The 23,396-nt window shown below is 40.1% G+C and overlaps 1 protein-coding gene across 1 annotated transcript in view; it reads right to left on the bottom strand.

Moving 5' to 3' along the window:
- The window catches only part of LOC309967681 (uncharacterized protein), a gene marked incomplete at both ends in the record, with an annotated part of 268,712 nt that overhangs the window by 186,678 nt on the left and 58,638 nt on the right, over nt 1-23,396 (bottom strand). Inside the window, one exon of the mRNA XM_082848441.1 lies at nt 15,698-15,922. Coding sequence (XP_082704567.1) covers nt 15,698-15,922 — 225 coding nt within the window. The remainder of the gene's footprint in view (nt 1-15,697; nt 15,923-23,396) is intronic.

Genomic DNA, 23,396 nt, shown 5'->3' with positions numbered 1-23,396 from the left:
CTAGAGTATTTTTAATTTCATTTATTGTGTTGTTCATCGTTGTTTGTTTCCTCTTTAGTTCTTCTAGGTCCTTGTTAAATGTTTCTTGCATTTTGTCTATTCTATTTCCAAGATTTTGGATCATCTTTTCTATCATTATTCTGAATTCTTTTTCAGGTAGACTGCCTATTTCCTCTTCATTTGTTAGGTCTGGTGGGTTTTTATCATGTTCCTTCGTCTACTGTGTGTTTTTCTGTCTTTTCATTTTGCTTATCTTACTGTGTTTGGGGTCTCCTTTTTGCAGGCTGCAGTTCGTAGTTCCCGTTGTTTTCGGTGTCTGTCCCCAGTGGCTAGGGTTGGTTCAGTGGGTTGTGTAGGCTTCCTGGTGGAGGGGACTAGTGCCTGTGCTCTGGTGGATGAGGCTGGATCTTGTCTTTCTGGTGGGCAGCTTCACGTGGTGTGTTTTGGGGTGTCTGTGGACTTATTATGATTTTAGGCAGCCTCTCTGCTAATGGGTGGGGTTGTGTTCCTGTCTTGCTAGTTGTTTGGCATAGGATGTCCAGCACTGTAGCTTGCTGGTCGTTGAGTGAAGCTGGGTGCTGGTGTTGAGATGGAGATCTCTGGGAGATTTTCGCCATTTGATATTATGTGGAGCTGGGAGGTCTCTTGTGGACCAGTGTCGTGAAGTTGGCTCTCCCACCTCAGAGGCACAGCACTGACTCCTGGCTGCAGCAACAAGAGCCTTTCGTCCACACGGCTAAAAAGAGGAAAAGGGGAAAAAAATCATAAATCTTGTTCTCAAAGTCCACCTCCTCAGTTTGGGATGATTCATTGTCTATTCATGTATTCCACAGATGCAGGTGCATCAAGTTGATTGTGGAGCTTTAATCCGCTGCTCCTGAAGCTGCTGGGAGAGATTTCCCCTTCTCCTCTTTGTTCTCACAGCTCCCGGGTCTCAGCTTTGGATCTAGCCACGCCTCTGCGTGTAGGTCACCGGAGGGCGTCTGTTCTTTGCTCAGACAGGACGGGGTTAAAGGAGCCACTGATTCGGGGGCTCTTGCTCACTCAGGCTGGGGGAAGGGAGGGGCACGGAATGTGGGGCGGGCCTGCGGTGGCAGAGGCCAGCGTAACATTGCACCAGTCTGAGGCGCGCCATGCGTTCTCCTGAGGGAGTTGTCCCTGGATCCCGGGACGCTGGCAGTGGCGGGCTGCACAGGCTCCCCGGAAGTGGGGTGTGGAGAGTGACCTGTGCTCACACACAGGCTTCTTGGTGGCAGCAGCAGCAGCCTTAGCGTCTCCTGCCCGTCTCTGGGGTCCGCGCTTTTAGCCGCGGCTCACGCCCGTCTCTGGAGCTCCTTTAAGCAGCGCTCTGAATCCCCTCTCCTCGCACACCAGGAAACAGAGGGAAAAAAAAGTCTCTTGCCTCTTCGGCAGCTCTAGACTTTTCCCCGGACTCCCTCCCGGCCAGCCGTGGCGCACTAACCCCCTTCAGGCTGTGTTCACGCCGTCAGTCCTCTCCCTGCGCTCCGACCAAAGACCGAGCCTCAGCTCGCAGCCCCGCCCGCCCCGGCAGGTGAGCAGACAAGCCTCTCGGGCTGGTGAGTGCCGGTCGGCCCCGATCCTCTGTGCGGGAATCTCTCCGCTTTGCCCTCCGCACCCCTGTTGCTACGCTCTCCTCCGCGGCTCCGAAGCTTCCCCCCCCTCCGCCACCCGCAGTCTCCACCCGAGAAGGGGCTTCCTAGTGTGTGGACACCTTTACCTCCTTCACAGCTCCCTCCCACTGGTGCCGGTCCCGTCCCTATCCTTTTGTCTCTGTTTATTCTTTTTTCTTTTGCCCTACCCAGGTACGTGGGGACTTTCTTGCCTTTTGGGAGGTCTGAGGTCTTCTGCCAGCGTTCAGTAGGTGTTCTGTAGTTGTTCCATGTGTAGATGTATTTCTGGTGTATCTGTGGGGAGGAAGGTGATCTCCGCGTCTTACTCTTCCGCCATCTTCCCGGAAGCCTCTAGAGGTAGCTTTACTCTCCGGGAACGAGTGAAGGAGTAGATCTGTCATTGGGTGAGAGACTTTGTAGGTAAAAGGAGAAACTGGCTAAAATTTTAACAGTCTTGGACTAATGTGGAAGGTCGAATACACATGAGCCCCAGACACCGAATGAGTCCTTACTATTTACAAATTCTCAATTTTAGGACTCTTATTCAGCAGCATGTGAGCAATTGGGTTCAGGCTGAAAGTCAAAAAGAGACCTTCCATGGCACAGAATTCTCAAGGCAGGGCTAGGGAGCAGAGTGGTTATGTGTTGCTTGGATACCAAGCCCAGCTGGAAGGAGGGATCTTTCACACCTGAAAACTTTTAAAACCAGTGGTGAATTAAAACTAATCAAAGCCACAACCTAACCCCAACTTAGCTAAACTCTAATCAGAAAGATCACTCTAGCTGCCTGACAGAGGCTGCTTTTTTTGTGCGTGGTAAATATTTTCTACTTCAGTCTTTACAAATTCATTTATACACAATATCTGGCATACAATACACAACTATGAGACATCCATAGAAGAAGGGAAATGTGATGCACAGATAAAAGAGAGCAGTCAATGGAAACTGACCCACGGATGACTCAGATGTTAGACTTAACAAACAAATACTTTAAACAATCATTATAATTATGATAAAGAAATAAGGAGAAAGATGGAAATAACCGGGGGAGGGAAGAAAATTTCAAGAGTGAACTTTAAAAATGTTTAGGGTACTTGAAATGAAAAATTCACTGAATGGGCTTAACAGTAGAAATGGACATGGCAGAAAAGGATAGATGACCTCTAGCAGAGGCCAGTAGGAAAGTCCCAACTGAAGCACAAAGGCAAAAATAATGAAAAAAGGAGGGAAAAAAAACCCCAACTGATCAGAGCATGTAAGATGTGTGGGACAGTAATAAACAATCTAAACACATGTAATTGGAGTCCTAAAAGGAAAAGAGAAAGACAATGGTGCAGAAAAACATGTGAAGAGATAGCGGCTGAGAATTTTCCAAAACTGATGAAAGACATCAACCCACGAAACCAGGGAATTCAGAAAATCCCAAAAAGAAAAAGGAAAAAGGAAACCTGGGCATATCATAGTCAAACCAATAAAATCAAAGATAAAACCTTAAAAATAAAGGGCTACCTATGATATTTAACAGAAAAGTTCATTATTGAATGTCAAAGGGTCATACTTTCCTTATCATGAAATCCAGAATTAATATAAAAATATTATCTATCATATGGAAAATTCTACTTCCTTTTTTTGTCCAGCTTTTTTGCCCTGCAACTCTGATCATAAAAAGTTACTTTTATCTCTGGCAGTGAACAAAATGTTACCAGAAACTTTGGTTCAGTATAAGCTCTACTTTTTGCTCCTTGGTAGGCTGTTTCTTGCCTGACATCATATCGTCACTTTATATTTATCATAAAACTTATAATTCTTCAGCATTGCATTAAAGACCCTAATGCTACCTCACTACAATCTAACTTTCTAGTTTTATTTTCTGTTAAACATATAGTTAAATATATGTTAAAATATGTAATACATAAACATGCAAATTAAATATGGTCAAATTTATTGACAATATATCTGTCTGCCTCTCTCTCTCTCTCTCTCTCTCTCTCTCACACACACACACACACACACACACACACACACACACACACACACACAGAGTCTACCATTTTCTCATGACAGCCTCTTCATCAGGACATATCTCTTCCTCCCCCAAGTTTTGCTCATTATAACCAAAGAATCTCGTGTCTTCAGTATAGACAATATCTTTTAGGGCATAATTTCTAATCTCTAGGCTTTCAAACAGAAGTACAGGCAGAGATACTGGTGAGGCCCAGACATGAATTTGGAGACTTAAATGTTTTCATAACAATTACTAAGACATTCTAAGCTTTTTGAAGTTCTTAAAACTTAAAATAATAACAGTATTAACAAAAGACCTCAGTGACCTCAGAAAAGGGCATTTTAAAAATTTTGTTGAGGAGTACAGACTATCTAATTAAAATACTGATTGTACATAGGCCACATAATTTAAGAAGCACTGTTATATTCAGTCCCTTGCTCAGTTAGAAATCTTTTCTGTACTACAGGGGATAGTTCAGTCTCTATCTGAACCCTACACTGATAGGAATGTTTGCCAATTCATAAGGTAAACCAATTCCTTGTGAACAGCTATTTATTAGAAAGCTTCACTCCCTCCTCAGCAGTTATGGTGTCATAAGTGCTGTTCATCAAATATTTCCAGCTCTTCACCTTCTAAGCGTATAGTAGGATTGCATGTCCAAGCCCCGTTGTGGTTGGGTGGGCCCTTTGACTAGTTCTGGACAAGGACCTCTGAGTGGACAGAATATGTGTCACTTCTAGGCCAGGGCACTTATTATTGGTTCTAGATTCTCCAGAGTTTTCTTTCATTTTTCTCCTTTGCTACATTGACCAGTGACCAGTCTTTGACTTAGAATGAGAATGGGTAAAGCAGAGCCCCTAGCTGTCCTGAAGTAGACACATAGCTTGGGTGAAAAATAAGCTTCTGTTGAATTAAGCCACTGAAATACTGGGGGGTTTTGTTACCATAAAATAACCAAGATAATATTGACTGACTGCTCCTGCTTTGTATTGGCTCACATCCAGTCTTAGCTGTTCTATAAACATGATTATTATACCACAATAGCTTCAGAGCTATATTCTAAGTCATTGGATATAAAGTCGAAAACCTAGCGGTTCTTTGCCAGCGTCATGATAAAACCAACTGTAGAGGAAAACGCAAATACTCACGTAATCTGCACTACAGTGGATAAACAGAATACCCAACAATGCTTCAGTTGTTTGTGGTAAGACTACAGTGACGCTGCTTGGATATTCTTTGGTTGGAATTCCTATAAATGCATCTTAAATGCTTTTGACTTTATATGTAGTTTACCTCAGTCCTAATTGTTCAATCCTGCCGTGTATAATTGCTTCTCTGATTTAAAAGGGAAGCTATATGTCCTCATGGGTTCAAAGCATGGGCTTTGGCATCAGACAAATGTTAAGATCAAATCCCAATGTAACACTCCAGTAAGTAACCTATCATTTTGGGACGGATCTTTGTTTCACCATTTATGAAGTGCTGGTAGTGGAGGTGGAAGGGGTGGGAAAGGAAGGACAGTGGTGATGAAGGGAAGGTGGCAATTTGAGAGAATGGGAAATGAACAAAATGGTGTCTTCTGGGACTAATATTCTGTAGGGAATAAGCATAGTTAAGGAATTAAATAAATATACTTAATTTGCATTAGAAAATAGCAAAGTGTTCTTTCTGAGGCAAACAACTCTGGACAGATGACTGGGAATTGAAGCCACAGCACAGTGTAATCTAGGTTATCCAGTGAGAGTTTAATAATACCATTATTTTCCTTTCCATTCCCTTAGCCAAGATAAATAAACAGACATATTAGCTCTAATTCCCAGTCTTTCTGCTGCGGGATGAAAGAAAGTAATTATTCTTGGAAACTTATCTTGGTCTAGGGATCAAGGACAGAGGGTGGTAACAGCTATAACTATCATAGCTTCTGAATAGAAGAAGAGAGAAAACCTTACACCTACACCGTTGGAAAACCAGTGTTCTCATGTGCAAATGTAACAGTTCCAGTTCCCTGTTTTAGAAATTAATTTTTTGAGTTCCTTAAACCTAACAGTAGAGCATCAACCATTAACTTGTATCAAAAGCTTACTAAATGCAAGGTACTTTTTAAATCACTTTATCCTTATGAACACAATCACCACAGTAATCCTATGAAGTTGATTCTATTATAGCTCCATTTGACTAATGACACAACTGAGGCAAAGAGAGCTGGCCCAAGGTCACACAGAAAAGAGGTGCAGAGGGTAGAGCTGGGATTTGATTCCTGGCCATGTGCTCCAGAGCCATTCATGCCATGCTTCCGAAATGTTGGAGGTGAACATCAGACAGCCTACCTTGGATTCCTGATGAAGAAGCTTAAGACCATCCCTCTACACCCTATTTCCTGCCTCTCCTTATACAGGCTGAGGAGCTGGGCTCCTTCCCACGTTTCTCTGTATTCAGCCTGTTCTCTCCTTAATTGCTCCCACTGAGTTCAGGCATCAAAAGTAGACACAGAACTTACCAAGAGAAAACGTCTCCAACAAAACTCCATCATTAGCATCCCGAAAAACTCCATCATCCAGCATCCTTAAAGAATGAATCTCTCTGACCATATACACATATATATGCATAAAACCGAATCACATTGCTGTACACCTAAAACTAACACAACATTGTAAATCAACTATACTTTAATAAAAAGTAAAATAAATTTTTAAAAAATGAGTCTTTCTGAGGGCTAGATTCATCAGATAGCTTACCAATTAGTAAATCTGAATAAAAATCTTCCTAAAATGAGGGCACAAGTCTATGATCTCTCAAACTTACAGTCCCTGAATTGAATTTTGTGATTTCTCAACAAAGAATTTAATTATTTAAGAAACCTCTACAATCATACAATGATGTCCTCAAGGACGTCATCTAGCAGTCACCCAAATTTGATTTGTGTAAGAATTTTACCCAAAGGAGTTTATTAAAAATGCAGATTTCTAGGCCCATTCTCATCCTTTAGTCAGTAAGTCTGGGGTGAAGCTCAGGAATTTGAATTTCTACAGGCATGTCTAGGTAATGGTGATTCACGTGATCCTTCAGACCACACTTTGAGAATCATCGTCCAATATGGATGCCAAGACAAGACAGGTTTGTGTGTCCTTGATCATATGTCTAATTGACTTCATAGCTTAGGGCAGCCACATTTCTGTCTAAAATCAAACTGATTCATACCTGAATAATTACTGGCTAAAAAATATGGCCTTTCCACCATTTTCCATCAAACATGACTGAAATCAAGAGGAAATATATGGCATGTCATCTCATTACATCGCAATTCCATTACCTGACCTCAACCTCAATGTGTCATAACTCATCTCTTCACATGCTACTCAAATGTTCAACTAAGAATATTTCACTCTAGGGAGATGGCAAAATCTAATTGAATATTTTAATTTAGAAAATTCAGTTCTGGGATTTCTCCCCCTACCCCCCCCCTTTTTTTTCTTTTTTTGAAGTGAAAACAAAAGTTGAATTTTCAGTTTTTCCTTGTTAGGCAAAAGATAGATTTTTCCCTTCTTTGTCCCTGAGAGTTGAAGACACTGGGGAAAAATTGGGCACAGCCCATTACTTTTACAAACCCCAGTGACTGAGCCTCAATGCACAAAAAGATGGCATTTCTGAACATCTGCAGCATGATTAGATCAAAGACCAACAAATTAACCACAAATGGTTTTACAAGGAACAGGCAAATACATCATTTGGAAAGGATAAAACTTTTGGCAATAATTGCTAATCAACACTTTCCCTTTGGGAAACCCACATTGTACCAAAGATATCTGGCAATGTATTAACGCCTGTGCAGCGTTTTACATTTTACAAAGCTCTTACATGCACAATATAACATTTGATCTGCGTGTCAATGTAGTTAATATTAGCCCATTTTACAGGTGATTGAAAACAAGCTTTTAGAAAGTAATGATTTGTTCATGTTTTCCCAGCTACTAAATTATTGATTTGACTATGTCAAAAGCCATATCCAACTTCAGGACTTCCCTCTGTTCATTCATTCATTCAGTCAGTCATTCATTCATTCACACACCTTTATTAAATTAAAGCCCATTTGTACTTAAGCACCATTTTTGGCACTAAGGATAAAAAAAATTAAATCAGCTCTTCTTCTTGAGCTACAATCTGGTAGTGGAGGGGATAAGCAATAAACAAATAAGACAATATCAATAGTGATAAATGCTCTAATTTATCACTAGTGATATCAAAACAATAAAAATAAATTAGAGACGTACTAGAAAATGACCAGAGGAGGAGCTATTCTGTTAAGAAAATGTTGTCTCGGGAAGGGACACTTAACCTGGGACCAGCAGTGTCAAGGTTTGAGGAGGAACCCCACTAGGCAGGAAGCCACAACTAACGCAGCCTTGTAATAAGAATGAGCTTGGTCTGTTCAAAGAACAGAAAGTGAGTCTCAAATGAAATACACAAGCAGAAAAGTCACATGAAATAAATTAGAAAGGGGGATAGAGGCCCGATCACGTAAGGCTTGGAGGCCCAGGTAAGGAACTTGGATTTTATTCTAAATGTAATGGAGAGCTACTAGGAGAGCTTAAGCAGAGGCTTGACATGCTCTGATTGGCAGTTTACTAGATTGACCTTTATTGGTCCTTGAGTTTAGTGATTTTTTGTTTGTTTGAACCCGAATTCTTTTCCTGCCACCACTATAAGCTTTGAGAGCCCCGTCAGTTCAAAGTCATTGAGTACTGCTTGGTACACCTATGAGGCAGATGGATAGGAAAAGATAGCCAGCCCTGTTCTTTGCAATTACCAGGCCATGTGACCTTGGAGAAATTCTTTACCCTAGTCAGCCCTTTGCGACTTCACTCGACGTTCATGGGAGAATTAGTGCCTTAAAAGTCATTGTAAAGCATTTTGTATAGATGTTGAAATATTAAAACCTATTCCCTCTGAATGTGAGTGAGTTCAAATATAGAAGCAAGTTCCTCCTCTTTAGAGAATTCAAAATGATTTGATTGTTGAATTGCATGCAAAGTGAACAAGAACGACTATTTTGTAACTAGGGCATTCTTAACCCTGAATAAATCAGATGTGAACAGATGTAGAGAACAGACACAAAGGACAAAGTTGGATTTATGGCATTTTGAAAGCAGTTCCAATAAAATAAAGAATGTTAATCTGCACAAAACACCAAAAGTTTTAAAAAGTTAAAACATTTTTCAACTATAAAGTAGAAATCAGTTGTCTATTTGAAGTCTGAAATGTGAGTCTTTTGAATTTTTAGATGTATTCATTCATTTAAAAATATTTATTAAGACAGCCACAGTTCTAGGTGCCAGAGATTCAGCAGTGAACAAAATAGACCCCAGTTCTTGCGCTCAAGAAGCTTACATTTTAGTGCTGGCAAATATGTTTGAGGGACCACCTGTCAATATTATGTAATACGGCAGCCTCATTCCCAAACGAGACTGGTAAAAATGACTTGATTATTGAATTGAATGCAGAGTGAACGACAACTACTAATTGGTAACTAGGGCACTCAACTCTGAGTAAATCAGATGTGAACAGATGTAGAAAACCGACACAAAGGACAGAAGAAGAGACAGAAAGAGCGAGGGATTTGGCTTTAGAAATGGAAATAAACCTGGTAAAAATACAAAGAAAAATTACAGGAATCGATGAGTAGTTTACAGATTTGAAAAACCAACATATCAGTTCTTGCCATTTTCTGTAGGGTAGTTTGTGAACCTCGGTGTTTGGACTGTGGGCTCCAATCTCAGCTTCAAACTTCTGGTCAAGTTCTCATCTCTAAAACCTCAGTTTCTCTCATCTGCAAAATGGGATTAACAATAGATTGCTCTGTGTGAAATTTGCACTGATTGTGTGTATTAAACACATAGTGATGAAACTGGCACAGTTCAGGCACTCAATACACATTATTCTTCCTCTCTGCCAGAGACTATGAGACAATGAGAGCATGACTTTTTGCACTGATGGCCCTGAAACCCCTCACATCACTCAGTAACAAGAAGTAGAGGCAAAAAAGCATCCAATAAATTTAATGGAAACTGAGTTTTCTTAGAGGGAGAAATCAAGAATGGATTAACTGATACTTCTTGAAGGCATGTTTTGGAGGGCTGGAGAAATCTAACAGAGAGAGGGAAAAGAAGAGAACATGCTACATGGAGAATTATTATTATAATGAAAAACTAATTATAGCCACCAGTTATTTCCTACATGCAACCCGCTATGCTAAGCAATCTATACATCACATTATTTAATGCTCAGAAAGTCTCTATGAATAAGGTAACAGATTCCCATTTTACAAATGAAGGAACTGAGGCGAGGGAGATTAGGTAATTTTCCTAAAGTGATGAATGCAAAGTAAGTAGCAGAAGCAGACCACTGTTAAAAACAGCATATGCCCAGGGACCACTCACACCACTCAGGAGAAGCCATTTACAATCAGGACTCTCACAAGTCTGGGGGAATCCTTGACCAGCGGAAGTGACCATTTCAAATACTGACCAAAAGGGCTTCCTCCACTGATATAATGGCAAACTTTTTAAAGCCACATGATATAACATACTCCAGGGCTATTCACTATGAATGGTAATAATCAATAAAAGCAATCAAGCTCTAGTTTTCCTAAGACCACTCCTTCCAAGGAGTTATTAAAATCATTTCAATTCTTTGATATTACATGTCACACAGAAAATAACCTCTTGCAAAATGTTGGGTTCATCGTATTTTAAGAATTAATACTTTAGGTCATTTTAATCAGTTTCTGATATATGCAGTTTTCAGAAAGCACTTCAGGGAAGAACACTGGGGCCGTGACTAATAATGACAAGAATATGAACTATATTCTTCATATACATACTGGAATCAGAACATTACTGAAGTACTTCACCATCTTAAGTATTTAGGAAGCTTTAAATAAAAAATAAATTTGCCTATTCCACTGAAATTGAGCATCCTTTTCTCAGGCATAAAACTTCAAACTTATTAGTTTCATGGCTATATTTTAAAATGGGTGCCAGTACCAGCTAGATGACTGCATGATAAGTGTCTTAAAAGTTCAAGAAAACGCACTAAATTTTTCACAGTATTTGTGTTTCATTCTCAGTGTAATAAAAATATGCCACCCTTTTAATAATGAATAATAGATTCTCAGTTTGATTTACCTGCATGGATTAAATGTCATGTTTGAAAAGTTGCTATTTTATTCATATTGGATTTCCCTCCAGTAAAACAAAAATGGTGCCCATCTACTACTATGATAATGATACCTTGCCACACTGATGTATAAATAGTAACTGGTTGATATACTTCTTAAAATTCTATAGAACCATGAAAGAGTCCGATAACACAGTGAGTTTAAGTCAGGTTTTCTCTGGAGCTTCTGAGGTGCCTATATGTGCCATTCAATTAGCCAAAACCCACTACAGTAGGGGAGCCTTATTTCTTTTTTTCTTTTTGGCTGTGCTGTACAGCATGTGGGATCTTGGTTCCCCAACCAGGGATCGAACCCGCGTCCCCTGCATTGGAAGCGCGGAGTCTTAACCACTGGATTGCCAGGGAAGTCCCTAGTCCTTATCTCAATGATGCCAAATTTACGTATTGAATTCTAAAAGGTTGAAGCAAATTGTTGCTTCTTCTTTCCCACTGAATAAAAGGACAATTCATTGTCACCAGTCCTTCATGAGCCCCTCTATGACTTTTTCAGGACCACCATAGCAAAGTACTACTGACTGGATTGACTTTAACAATAAGAATTTATTTTCTCACAGTTCTGGAACTGGACATCCAAGATCAAGGTGTCGGCAGGATTGGTTTCTTCTGAGGCCTCTCTCCTTGGTTTGTCTCCCTGTGTCCCCACATGGTCTTCCCTCTGTGTGTGTCTGTGTCAATCTCCTCTTCTTTAAGGACACAAGTCAGATTAGATTAGGGCCCACCCCAATGTCCTCATTTTAACCTTACCTCTTTAAAGACCCTGTCTCCAAACTTAGTCACATTCTGAGGTACTGGGATTTAGGGCCTCAGCCTATGAATTTGGGGGGAACACAGTTCAGTCCATAACAGCCCCCCTATTTATCCACTTCCATCTCCCACATCTCCTTTTTCACATACACGCAGCATAACTAAAGGACAAGACATTGCACACAGGACTCAAATGCCTTTTGGGTGAACCAACCCTGAATTTAGACACATAATGATTCTTTTTCCTTAAGCACACAAGGTTATATTTGCAGAAGCTACCCAAGCAATTTAAAAAGACAGCCCTGACTTTATTTCTCCAACTCTCGATGTAGTTCTTGGTCACAGAAGGGGCTAAATAAGTTCTTCAGTTATCTATTGCTGCATAACAAACTACTCCAAAATTCAGTGACTTGAAACAACATTTTTCTATATCTCCCCATCACGTAGATCAGAAAATCAGAGATGAGTCAGCAGAGTAGCTCATCTACTCCATGGGGCATTGGCTGGGGCCACTTGGTGCCACTCTTCTATTACCTGTATTTTTTTCCTAAGTTTAAAGTGATTATGTATTTATTTATCAACTCCACTTCTCCTTTGCATAGTTAGACAGCTATGACTAATAAAGTGAAGGTAAGTGTGAACTCAGTTAATGTGGTCCCAGAACAGGAGCACGTGCTTGTTGAGAAACTATACTTTTACTTGTAGTTTTTTTAATTCTCTGATTTTCTTAACAAAGAGCTTAAGTTGTCTTCTGTAATCAGAAAGGCCAATACAGCTATTTTTCACTTGAAAGTATCAAAAATCATCTGGAGAAATATCAAAAATCATCATATTTGAACATCTCCATCTTACAACACAGGAAAATGGATGTTAAAGTGTGGAAATGTTTGGGACAAAGTCCAAATGATAGTATCAGAAGTAGGACCGTGGGTGTTTGGAGGGCTATTACCTTGGGCTTACCAATCGATATATCTGCTGCCTCACTTAGAGGTTTAGCAAACCCTATAAGCAAACTTTTCACCTTAACCTTCAATTGTTTGCCTCCTGGTCCCGCTTGATACCAAAGAGAAGCCACCTTTGATGTTATAACATTGTAGCATCATTCCAAGCTCCATTAAGAATGTAACCTTACAGACGTATAATGCAGACATTTCCTCAGCAGACTCAGTGTTTCTCCTGTAACGAAGACTTGCCCTTTCATTTGGGCAATACCTTCTCTGTCCTTCCTGTCTGTGTAGGAATAGCTGACATCTCTCCTCGGTTAACATTGGTAAGATGTCCTGCACTCTCAAACAACCATATGAAGCCAGCTTCTCCTGTTCATGGAGAAATGACCCTGTCTTAGGTTTGTACATGAAAAGAAATGATGTAAATATCTTAGATGCCCCTATATCAGTTACATACACAAGCACATCTGTGTTTTTGTGTGTGTATTCCTATTCCTATTGGAAAATGACATTTCTTTAAACCTTGCTGCTGTACCTGTCAGTCTCCCACAGACTGCTAGCAGAGTGGCTGGCAGGCAGAATTGTGTGGTTAGTGGAAAAAGTTGCCAGAACCCAGTGGAATGAACAGAACTTTGAGCAACAGCATTTTCATTCTGAAATCAAACAGCGTCAGATGACTTCTCTTTCCTGTCAAGTTCTAGAGTGCTTTTCTTGTTTTTGTTTTTGTCCTGAATTTTTTGTACTTTTCTTACATACACTGAATGTGGAACACCCTAGTAGATTTCTCTGGGGATCCAGGATTTTGCTAGGTGATACCAAGGGATGGATATAATTCAGTGACATTTTGTCAGGCTCTTAAAGACTAAATTTTCCTTGGCTGTGGCGGGAAGTAATTATTTTGGTTTGTTTGCTTCTGACACAGGGAAGAAAATTTGGGGTTGTTATTTCACCTATTCCAAGATACTTTTTGTTCTGTTTGGCAGGAAGGGGAAAATGCCTTTCAGTGTTTGAGAAACAACCGGCCTCTGCTTTCTCCTACGGACTTGATGCGCTTTTCAACACTGTGAACAGTTTTGGGCAACATCCGTCTCTTAGTGGTTTTGCTCCCTGTCCCTGAAGACATTCTTTTTACTTTTATTTTTAATTTATTAAGTTTTTTTTGCGGTACATGGGCCTCTCACTGCTGTGGCCTCTCCTGTTGCGGAGCACAGGCTCTGGACACGCAGGCTCAGCGGCCATGGCTCACGGGCCCAGCCGCTCCGCTGCATGTGGGATCCTCCCGGACCAGGGCACGAACCCGTGTCCCCTGCATCGGCAGGCGGACTCTCAACCACTGCGCCGCCAGGGAAGCCCCTGAAGACATTCTTGATGCAGCTCTTCATCCTCTAATCCCTCCTGACATTCAACCTGTAGCACTCTCTGTTAAGATTACTCATCAACATGCATGGAATATGCTCAAAGCTAACATAGCAATATACGTGGCTTCTGCACTCAGAGTTCACGCCTCTATGGGGGGAGCTGGGGATGGGCATCTAAACCAATAATAACAATAAAAAGAACATTTTATAGTGCTTTTCAATGTAAAAGAGCTATTTATGCAGATGGCTCTAGATAGCAAGCTCTTCAAATGCTATATTTGGTAGCCTAGCTCCAAGATTTAAAATGGTAGGTGCTTAATTAAAATGTACCAAAAGAATGTAGTTGCCCATTAAATACAGATTAGTACCAAAAGAATGTAGTTGCCCATTAAATACAGATTAGACCTTTTTTAAAATTATTAACTAAAATCTTAGCTAGCACCACATTCCTGAAATTTCTCTGATATAAGTAGTGAAAACCAAGATATCATGTCAGGGGCTGAATTACATCTGTTGCCCTCGTGTCACTTGTCCTCAAAGTCTGGTTCTATGGGGACAGTGGGCTCCCCCAGGGGGTAAGTCCTCTCCATACCCACCCCTGACTAAGGCCTCTCACATGTATCTCACACATCTTAACAAGGCTTTTGGGATCATTTGTTAGAGAAGAAATTGTTAACCACCATTGTTCTCAAGCAAAGGTTAATTCAAAAGTTGTTCAAGATATAAGCATTCATCATATATATTAAAATGAAAGTCCCCTGGTAAGCATTTATGGGCTTCTCCATCAAAGAGACAGAATAATTATAACAATAATAACCACAGAAGCTTCTGAATTCTTACTATGTACTGACAGTGTGTATTTCCACAATCATCTCAGTCATTTTTTGTAATGCTTCTGATAGGCAGATATTTTTATTCCCATTTCACAGATGAGCCAACTGAGGCTCGGTTCCTCAGTGAGTCTTGTCAGCTCGGGAGCCTTGTGCTACCTACACTGATTCTTACAATGTTTGTCTTATTCCTTCAAATTAATAGTGTAAAAAGCAATTCTATATTTTCAAACAGTCCATCCTCATGTCTGGCATCTAATGCACCAGCACACAGTAAGGGTTCTGGGACTAACCCAGCCCCTTCCTTTCTTCTCCTTGGGCTGGAGTTCCCTGTCTTCATCAGTCTGGTGCTGATGCCCCAGAGAAAGCTAAGCTTATCCTCTCTCCTTCCAAAGGTGACTTGAAGATCTTGGACCCCCTCTTCTCATCCCTGCATCCAGGAACACTCTCTAATCTTACCTCCCCCTTCCTCTCTCGCCCAGCACTGTCTCCTCCAGATTCTCTTTGCTTGGTAAACACATACCCCTATATCCATAATCTATTCTCTTAACAACCTCCAACATTTCTTCTTACCTAAATCTGGGTTCTCACCTAAAATCAGTGTCCCTGGCTGCCTACAAATGTATATACATACCGCACATAAAATACACATGTTAGTGACCTCTTGTCATGTAAATCCTGAAAAGGTGAAGAATTATACCAAGGATCCACAGTAATGATCTTGATAAAGAAGGATGGCATTCCATTTTACCCAGGACTAAGGGTGTCCATGTACCGGCCACAACACAGTGCTTGGCTCATACTGAGTGCTTATTGGGTATTTGCTGAATGAATGAATGAAATCCTTTCTGTTTACTACACAAAGCTGAGTACCTAAAACCATCTCTGGAGGTGAAAAGCTGGACAGATAGGAGCAGATAGTGGTACGTGTGCAAAAAGACCAGCTTACCACATAAAGGCTTTCGTGGAAATACAGCCCCACATCATAAAAATTTCCATCATGCCTCACTGGGTGTGTTCTGGTCTTCAGCTGCTCCGTCAGGCACCACGGCAAGACACGGCCACCTGGTCGACCAAGCAGGGACACTTTGAGGAAGTGGGACCCTTGGGGAGCCTTGTTCTTGAGACCCCTTATGCATTTCATCTGTATTTGAAGAGGCTGAGGTGACCGACTCTGCTCAACCCAAAGAAAAGACAGGTTTCTTGAATTTCTTGAATGATGCAGGAACTGGGGAAAACCACACAATTAGCCACAGTGTGCTTCTCAGGGAGGGAAAAATAGACAATTATTTTTACTCAACCTGTAATTGTCAGGTATTAGCCGTGATAACAGAGGAGGACACACGACATGTAATTAGGGGGTCAAAAGGCAAGCCTACCGATTATGCGAGGGAAAGTTGAGCCAGTTTTTAAGTGTGGTATGTTAATGATCTGTGACATCAGAAACCATTCATCTATTATAATAAGATAGAATGAACAGGAAACCAACACTTCTAAAAACCACACAGTGGGCCTCTTAAGATACCTGGGATGGGTGAACAGGGGCAGTAAGCTTGAAAAGTGACAGCCCTAACCTCTCACACTAATCACAGACCATGGACCCCACTGACTAGTGCTGTGCAAAACAGGTCAGACTAACACCTCACCTGATCAAACACTTGTACTTAATGTGAACATGAGGCCACCTTGCCCCACAGGCTTCAAGTGAGATTCAAAAAATAAAGAAAGAAGACCATTTCTATGTGCTTTAACCTAAAACTTGGCATAAATTGCATGTAACTGAAGTATATGATTGAAGAATATTTTACAGGACATTTGAATTTCTTTGCTTACCTTCAGCTGGGACAAATAGGCCATTCATTTTTGGTAAATGTTGAAAAGTAGGTACAAGTTGGTAAGGTTTTTAGTAGACTATTGTTTCAGAATACACAAAAATTAAACTGGGATTATTAATAGCTCAAACGTCAGAAAGTCATGTTTTCTACCCTAATAGTCTTCAGAATAATTTGACCTTGAAAAATTCTCTATTAGATCATGCTTTAAACAAAATTAATGTCATTTTTGGAATCAGGTTACTCTCCTAACTACCTGTGTTGGTAGCACCACCCATTAATCTGCAGTTAACAGTAAGCCCTTTTTAATCCTGCCTAGACTTTACTTTGTGAGAGATAATATATATTTCCATATAGACAGTATGCTTCTGGGATCAAATCACAGTTAAACCAACAGTGAAAGTTGCTAAACTTCTTTTGTTTCTTCATACAACTCAGACTTAAACACTAATCAGAATAACAATTATTTTTTGGTTTAATTAGAAAATCTTAATTAACAATAGAGACTTAACCTTAGTATTTTGATTTCCAAAAATATTTTAAAACTTAACACCATGTGAATAAACAAGACAATCTCTTTAAACCTCAAGGCAGGATTACTGATGCAGGCAGACTGAGTTATTAAACACATTCTAAATTAAATGCCTCTATGAATTTTATACTGAGATATACTGTGATAGTTTTGCATGCCAAATGTGACATTTTGTATTTTAGATTCATCTTCTGCAGTAATTTTGGAAATGTCATACAAACAAAGGTTTTGTCATTTACCAATGGAATAACTATGCATGGCCCCTCAGCCATCTCTTTGCCGGCTCTTGTCGTTGTTTCCAGTCAGCAAGCCATAAAAAATCTTTATCTCTCTGAAACACAGCAATTTGGAAGATAATCGAATGGTGACTAGGGGGCAGAAAGGCCAGTCTGAGGAATTATACCACAATCTCTCCTGCATTTACAACCTTCCTCAGAGCAAGTGTCAGCCAAGTAGGGAAAGGAGATAGAAGATTCATCAAATCTCAAGCCTTGTCTCATTTGCATGGTGTCAAGTCTGCCCCACTGTCTAGTGAGAACCCAGCCTGGTTCCATGGACACCGTTTTGAGGAATTCCAGTGGCTTCGCAATGGAGCGTTTTAGCTGTTCAATTTGAGCCTAGAATTCTCAAAATTAGTTACTAAGACCTGATAGAACTCTGTTTCTCTAAAGGGTCCTATGGGAAGAAAAGCACAACAGGAAAGTGAGTCGATGAAATTGATCTTAGACTTAACTTATTACATCAGAGGAAAAAAGTCTCAAGAGCCTCACCTTCCAGCACAGCCAAGGCCATGCCGCTCCCTTTGATTGGCGGGTTACTTCTGTGAGGATACCAAGCTTGGCTACGCTGCCTTCTTTACAAACATTTAGGTCTGCAATTACTGGTTGACTCGGAGCTCTGCAGCAGGTATAGGAAGAGGGGAGATATAAGGAAGAGAAATTGACAATGCAGGATAATAAAAAGGTTTGCCTTTGGTACCACTGCACAATCTGATGTTTCCCTTAAATGTTTTCTCAGAATAACTGGGAGTTAGAGAAACACATCACAGATGCTGCAGTGGATTCAAGTCGGGAGGTGAGTAGTTTTTGAAATGAGACCCTATAAAGTCTGACTCACTATATGAGCTACTGATGTCCCAACAATTAAAATATGGCTTGTTTCAGAAATCAGAAATTTGATAAAATATGTTACCACTTCATTTTCTACCACCGCCCTTTCAATCTTATAACTTGTTGGAGAAACTATGGGGAAAATTATTTAAATAGATGAATAGCTGATATGACATAATCATTTTCTTTTTTTTTTTAATGCAATGTCCAGAGATCAAGATCTATTTCTACCCTCAGAAAGTTCCCCAGGCTTTTTCCTCCTATTAACATTTACTAACTTGATCTGAGGTTCTTCTTTATCGACTCTTTTTTCTTTCTTCTTTTTTTTTTTTTCCCTTAGCTTCACAAGTCTTAACAGCCAGCATTCCCCTGCTTTTCCAAATTCATTCGAATTAAGAAGGATCTTGTATTTCACTTCTCCTGACTTAAGCCTAGTTCCAGCAGCAGGGCCATCTGTGACAATGACAGTCCCCCCACCAGAGGAATGGCCTTTTTGGATCTCACAGCTGATTTAGTTTCCCGGGATAGAAATGATTCTCCTTAATTTAGTTAGAGCTACACTGACACAAGAGTTCATTAGGACACACATTTTCTGGCAATTCAATCTCAACTTAAATACACTTTGTTGTAAATTTTATTACTTTTAAACTACTGTATCTATTGTCTGTAATGGCCCTATTATACCATTATGAAGGTAAACCGATTTCATTAATAAACCTCAAACATGTTATGTAAACCACAGTGAGATGTTTTCCTCAGTTTCTTTCTTTGTTCCCTTGGCAAAAAATGTAAGGCACTCATGAAATATCCTAAAGACTTAATCTAAATAATTAGATGCTGAATTCATGATAATCATCCTACGAGGGGAAAAAAAAAAAAAAACAGTCCTTCTCATCTGTAATTCCAGTTCTTTGTAATTAGAGGTTTTCTAAAAATACCTTCCCTAGTTAAAAAGGAATGCAATGCACATCAAAAGGTTAATACACAGCTTCAACATGATACCAGGTACCTAGAGATAAGTCTAGTGATTTGCGTCCCCTTGGAGCCATCATGCTCTAGACCAGGAGCCAAACTAGACATCAGCTCACTTTTGAATTAGGACTTGTGGCATAGTATGCTTTTTTCTCCTTGTATACGGCACTTATTAATTTTGTAATTATATTAATATATGTGTATGTTTGTGCACTATATAAAATCTAATTTTATAAAAATCCCCCCACCAAAGTCACCCATTAGTCCACATCCCAGAGATAAACCGTGGTAAAATACTGAGGTCTATTCTTCACAGCTGGGTAGCTAGACACATTTTTTTTACCCTTACAAAATGAGACTGATGCTGTATTTTGTAACCTGTATTTTCCACTTTGCGTATTATACATATTTTCCATGAGATTACTCTTTTTCTAAGTACAAATTTTTAGCAATGTCTTAGTATTTAATTTTAAGTGTCTACCATAACTTATTGAAATAATCCCTTGTTGTTGGATATTTAGGTTAGTTCCAATTTTCACGACTGTAAGTTAGCCTATAATTAACTCTCTCTCACGTATAATGTGACATCAACCTCCCTGGTCATTATGGGATAAAGTCCTATCACTAGAAATGTTGGACAATAGCCAGGACATGGAAGCAACCTAAGTGTCCATCGACAGATGAATGGATAAAGAAGATGTGGCACATATATACAATGGAATATTACTCAGCCATAAAAAGAAACGAAATTGAGTGATTTGTAGTGTGGTGGATGGACTTAGAGACTGTCACACAGAGTGAAGTAAGTCAGAAAGAGAAAAACAAATACCGTATGCTAATACATATATATGGAATCCAAAAAAAAAAAAGTTCTGAAGAACCTAGGGGCAGGACAGGAATAAAGATGCAGATGTAGAGAATGGACTTGAGGACACAGGGAGGGTGAAGGGTAAACTGGGACGAAGTGAGAGAGTGGCATGGACATATATACACTACCAAATGTAAAATAGATAGCTAGTGGGAAGCAGCCACAGAGCACAGGGAGATCAGCTCGGTGCTTTGTGACCACCTAGAGGGGTGGGATAGGGAGGGTGGGAGGGAGATGCAAGAGGGAGGGGATATGGGGATATATGTATATATATAGCTGATTCACTTTGTTATAAAGCAGAAACTAACACACCATTGTAAAGCAATTATGCTCCAATAAAGATGTAAAAAAAGAAAAAAAAGAAATGCTGGGTGTGGGAGACATGTTAGTCTATACCTTATCGAGCACTGAAAGGACACCTCAGCAACATATAATCCTGCCCACACAGCGTATTTTCTCAGGTACTGAACAGTGTTCACGGACAGGTCTCACTCCAGATGATACTTTATTTTCACTGCTAGTAGGATTAGCAGTTAAGTAGAATGGCGATGAATAAGCAGCACTGATGTATAACGAGGTTTCTCAACCTCTGCACTGTTGACATTTTGAACCACGTAATTCTTTGTTCTGGGGGCTGCCCGGTGCAGAATAGAATGTTTAGCAAGATCCCTGGCCTCTGCCCACTAGATGCCGTTAACAGCCTCCTACCTAGGTCCAGTCACGACAATCAAAACTGTCTCCAGTCATTGCTAAATGTCCCCTGGGGGCAAAATTGATCCCTGCTGTGAACCACTGATGTACAGTATTAACTCATATTTATTTAGTGCTTAGCATGCTCAAAGCATTCTTTGAAATACATTACACTTATCATCTCATTTAACCCTTAAAATAATCCACCAAGGTATTATTATTCCTGCTTAACTGATGAAAAGCTGATGCTGAGTGAAGTTGAACATCTTGTTCTAGGTCACATAGTCAAACAGGGCGAAGCCCAAGATTCAAAGTGAGACCATCCAGCTTGGGAATCTCCTCTGAACCTACACCCACCACTCCCGCATCTCCTGTACTGCGATGGAGGGGCAGAAACTGCCACATCCCAGTCGTAGAAGTGCCTACACCGGATCAAGGATTTGGATATTCTCTGAGAGATATAAAGCCCCATCTGCAAACTATCCTATATAAGTGAAAAGGCACAGATAAATCCCAGGAGGAAATGGGGTCATGGGTCTCACAAACCTGAACCTTCCGGGTGAATCAAACTAAGGGGTGCCTGTCACCTATAATGAGCCCATATTTAATCCATCACAAAACAAACCAAAAAATAAAATGCATTAAATGTACCACTAAGGGAACGTACTTCTCAAATGTTTTGTCAGTCTTTAAACGTGACATAGGAAGGTATTCACTGAGTCCTTCCCCTTCAAATTTTGAATCCTGCATAAAAGAAAACAGAGATGAAAAAAAATTATTCAAAATACATTTGAAACATCTATGTAAAAGTTGGCTTTTCTAAGACCGGGGTATGCTGACTCTTAAAAGGTAAAGGTTCTTAAAAAAAAAAAAAAAAAAGGTTAAGGTTCCAAATAAGAACATGGGAATTATACCATTAGTAGCCACCTTATCATGGAATCTGAATTTTATCACCCCACTTACTTACTTTTTGGCCAAGAACGTAGAGAGAATAGTAAACGATACGAACAAAAGGAGAAATGCCTTGTGGATACCAACACAGCTTTCTTTGTCTTAGCAAGAATATTTCTTGCAAAGAATATTTCTCTATTCTTGCGCTCTCTCTCTCTCTCTCTCTCTCTCTCTCACACACACACACACACACACCCTATAATAGTACAGTTTAACAAAATGGAAATGGATATATGGCTGGATGTGTAGGATGATAGTAATGTTAATAATAACTGTGATCATATAATTTATCATCCAATCTGGGACATTTGGGGAGTTAAGGGGAAGTTTTAATTATTCTAGGACAACAGGCATAATCCAGCACTATCCCTTGCAAACTATAATATATAGTAATCCTATTAAAGCATTCCTCCAGATGTTCTGAAAGGGTATCATATAGGCAAATGTCAACATCTTTAGTGAAAGCAAATGATAAGAGAATGAGAGAGAGAGAGAGACAGAGACAGAGACAGAGAGCTGATAATGGAAGCTGCAGCCCTTTATAACCTAATCTTGGAAATGACATACCATCACTTCTACTGTATGCTACTGGTCATACAGATCAATTCTGGTACAATTGTGGGAGGGAATTACAAAAAGATATGAATAAGAAGAGGCTGGAATCATGAGTCCATAGTAATTATGAAATCCAGACAAATGTTGGAAGTTCCTTGATTAAGTCTCAAGATCTGGGAGTAATTCTCTGTGGCTCTCAGCTGTGTCCTCTGGATTCTTGGTTCCATCTTCTGGATCTTCCTTCCTTTTTTCATGAAAGGTAGCACAAGTCTGCAGCGAAGTAGTTTTCTCACCCTTCTTCCTGCCAGTAGAATTTTAGAGTCCAGAGGCCTCTTTTTATTTTGTCCTCTCTCTGGTCTTTTCAATCAAAGCAAGCGATTTCTCTGCTTATGTAATTCCATTTAAGACTCTGTAAGTCTTTCATGACTCTTAGTGGATTCTACTGCATTAGACAAAAGCCAAACCCACAGATTTCTTCAGGAGAAGACCTTCTCTATCACAGGCTTCCACTGACAGGATGAGGGGCCATAATCTTAAATCCCCCAGAAATCCCGTTGCTTCATTCAGAGGAACTATAAGGCACACCCTTGATCCCTTTAGAATGCCTTTTGTCTGAGTGAATACTATTCTGAGGCATCACCTCTGACATTTCTGAAGTCTTAACAAAAGTTTTGACTGTCACATTCTTAGTTTCATCCTTGAGCCATATTTTCCTGGTATTTGATCTTTGCATGGAAGCCATTTCTTCATTTTATCACCACCTACCATCTTGCAAGGCTGAGAATTTCTAAAAAACAATCACGTCATGACTCATTTGGTTTAACAATCCTTCCTTTAGTTGATCTCTCTCTCCTCACATTTTCAAATAAGCAGCAAGGAGAAACCAGGTGTCACTGACAATCCTCTGGTTGGAAATCTCCTGAGCTGGACCACCCATTTCATTAGGTACTTTTTCTACTTTCCACACAATTACAGGCAACAGTGTTGCTAAAGTCTCTGACACTCTGTAATAAAAATTTCCCTTCCTCCAGTTTCCAATAAGCCTTCACCTCACATCCTTCTCAAAGATCATGAGGCTTGTAGTAGCATCTTCTTCAAGGTCCTTTAGCCTTCTCTAACACTCAACTCAAAGCCCACTA

The sequence above is a fragment of the Leucopleurus acutus genome (assembly GCF_964270905.1).
Source record: "Leucopleurus acutus genome assembly, chromosome: 10".
Lineage (NCBI taxonomy): Eukaryota > Metazoa > Chordata > Mammalia > Artiodactyla > Delphinidae > Leucopleurus > Leucopleurus acutus.
This window is presented reverse-complemented; position numbering and strand designations above follow the sequence as displayed.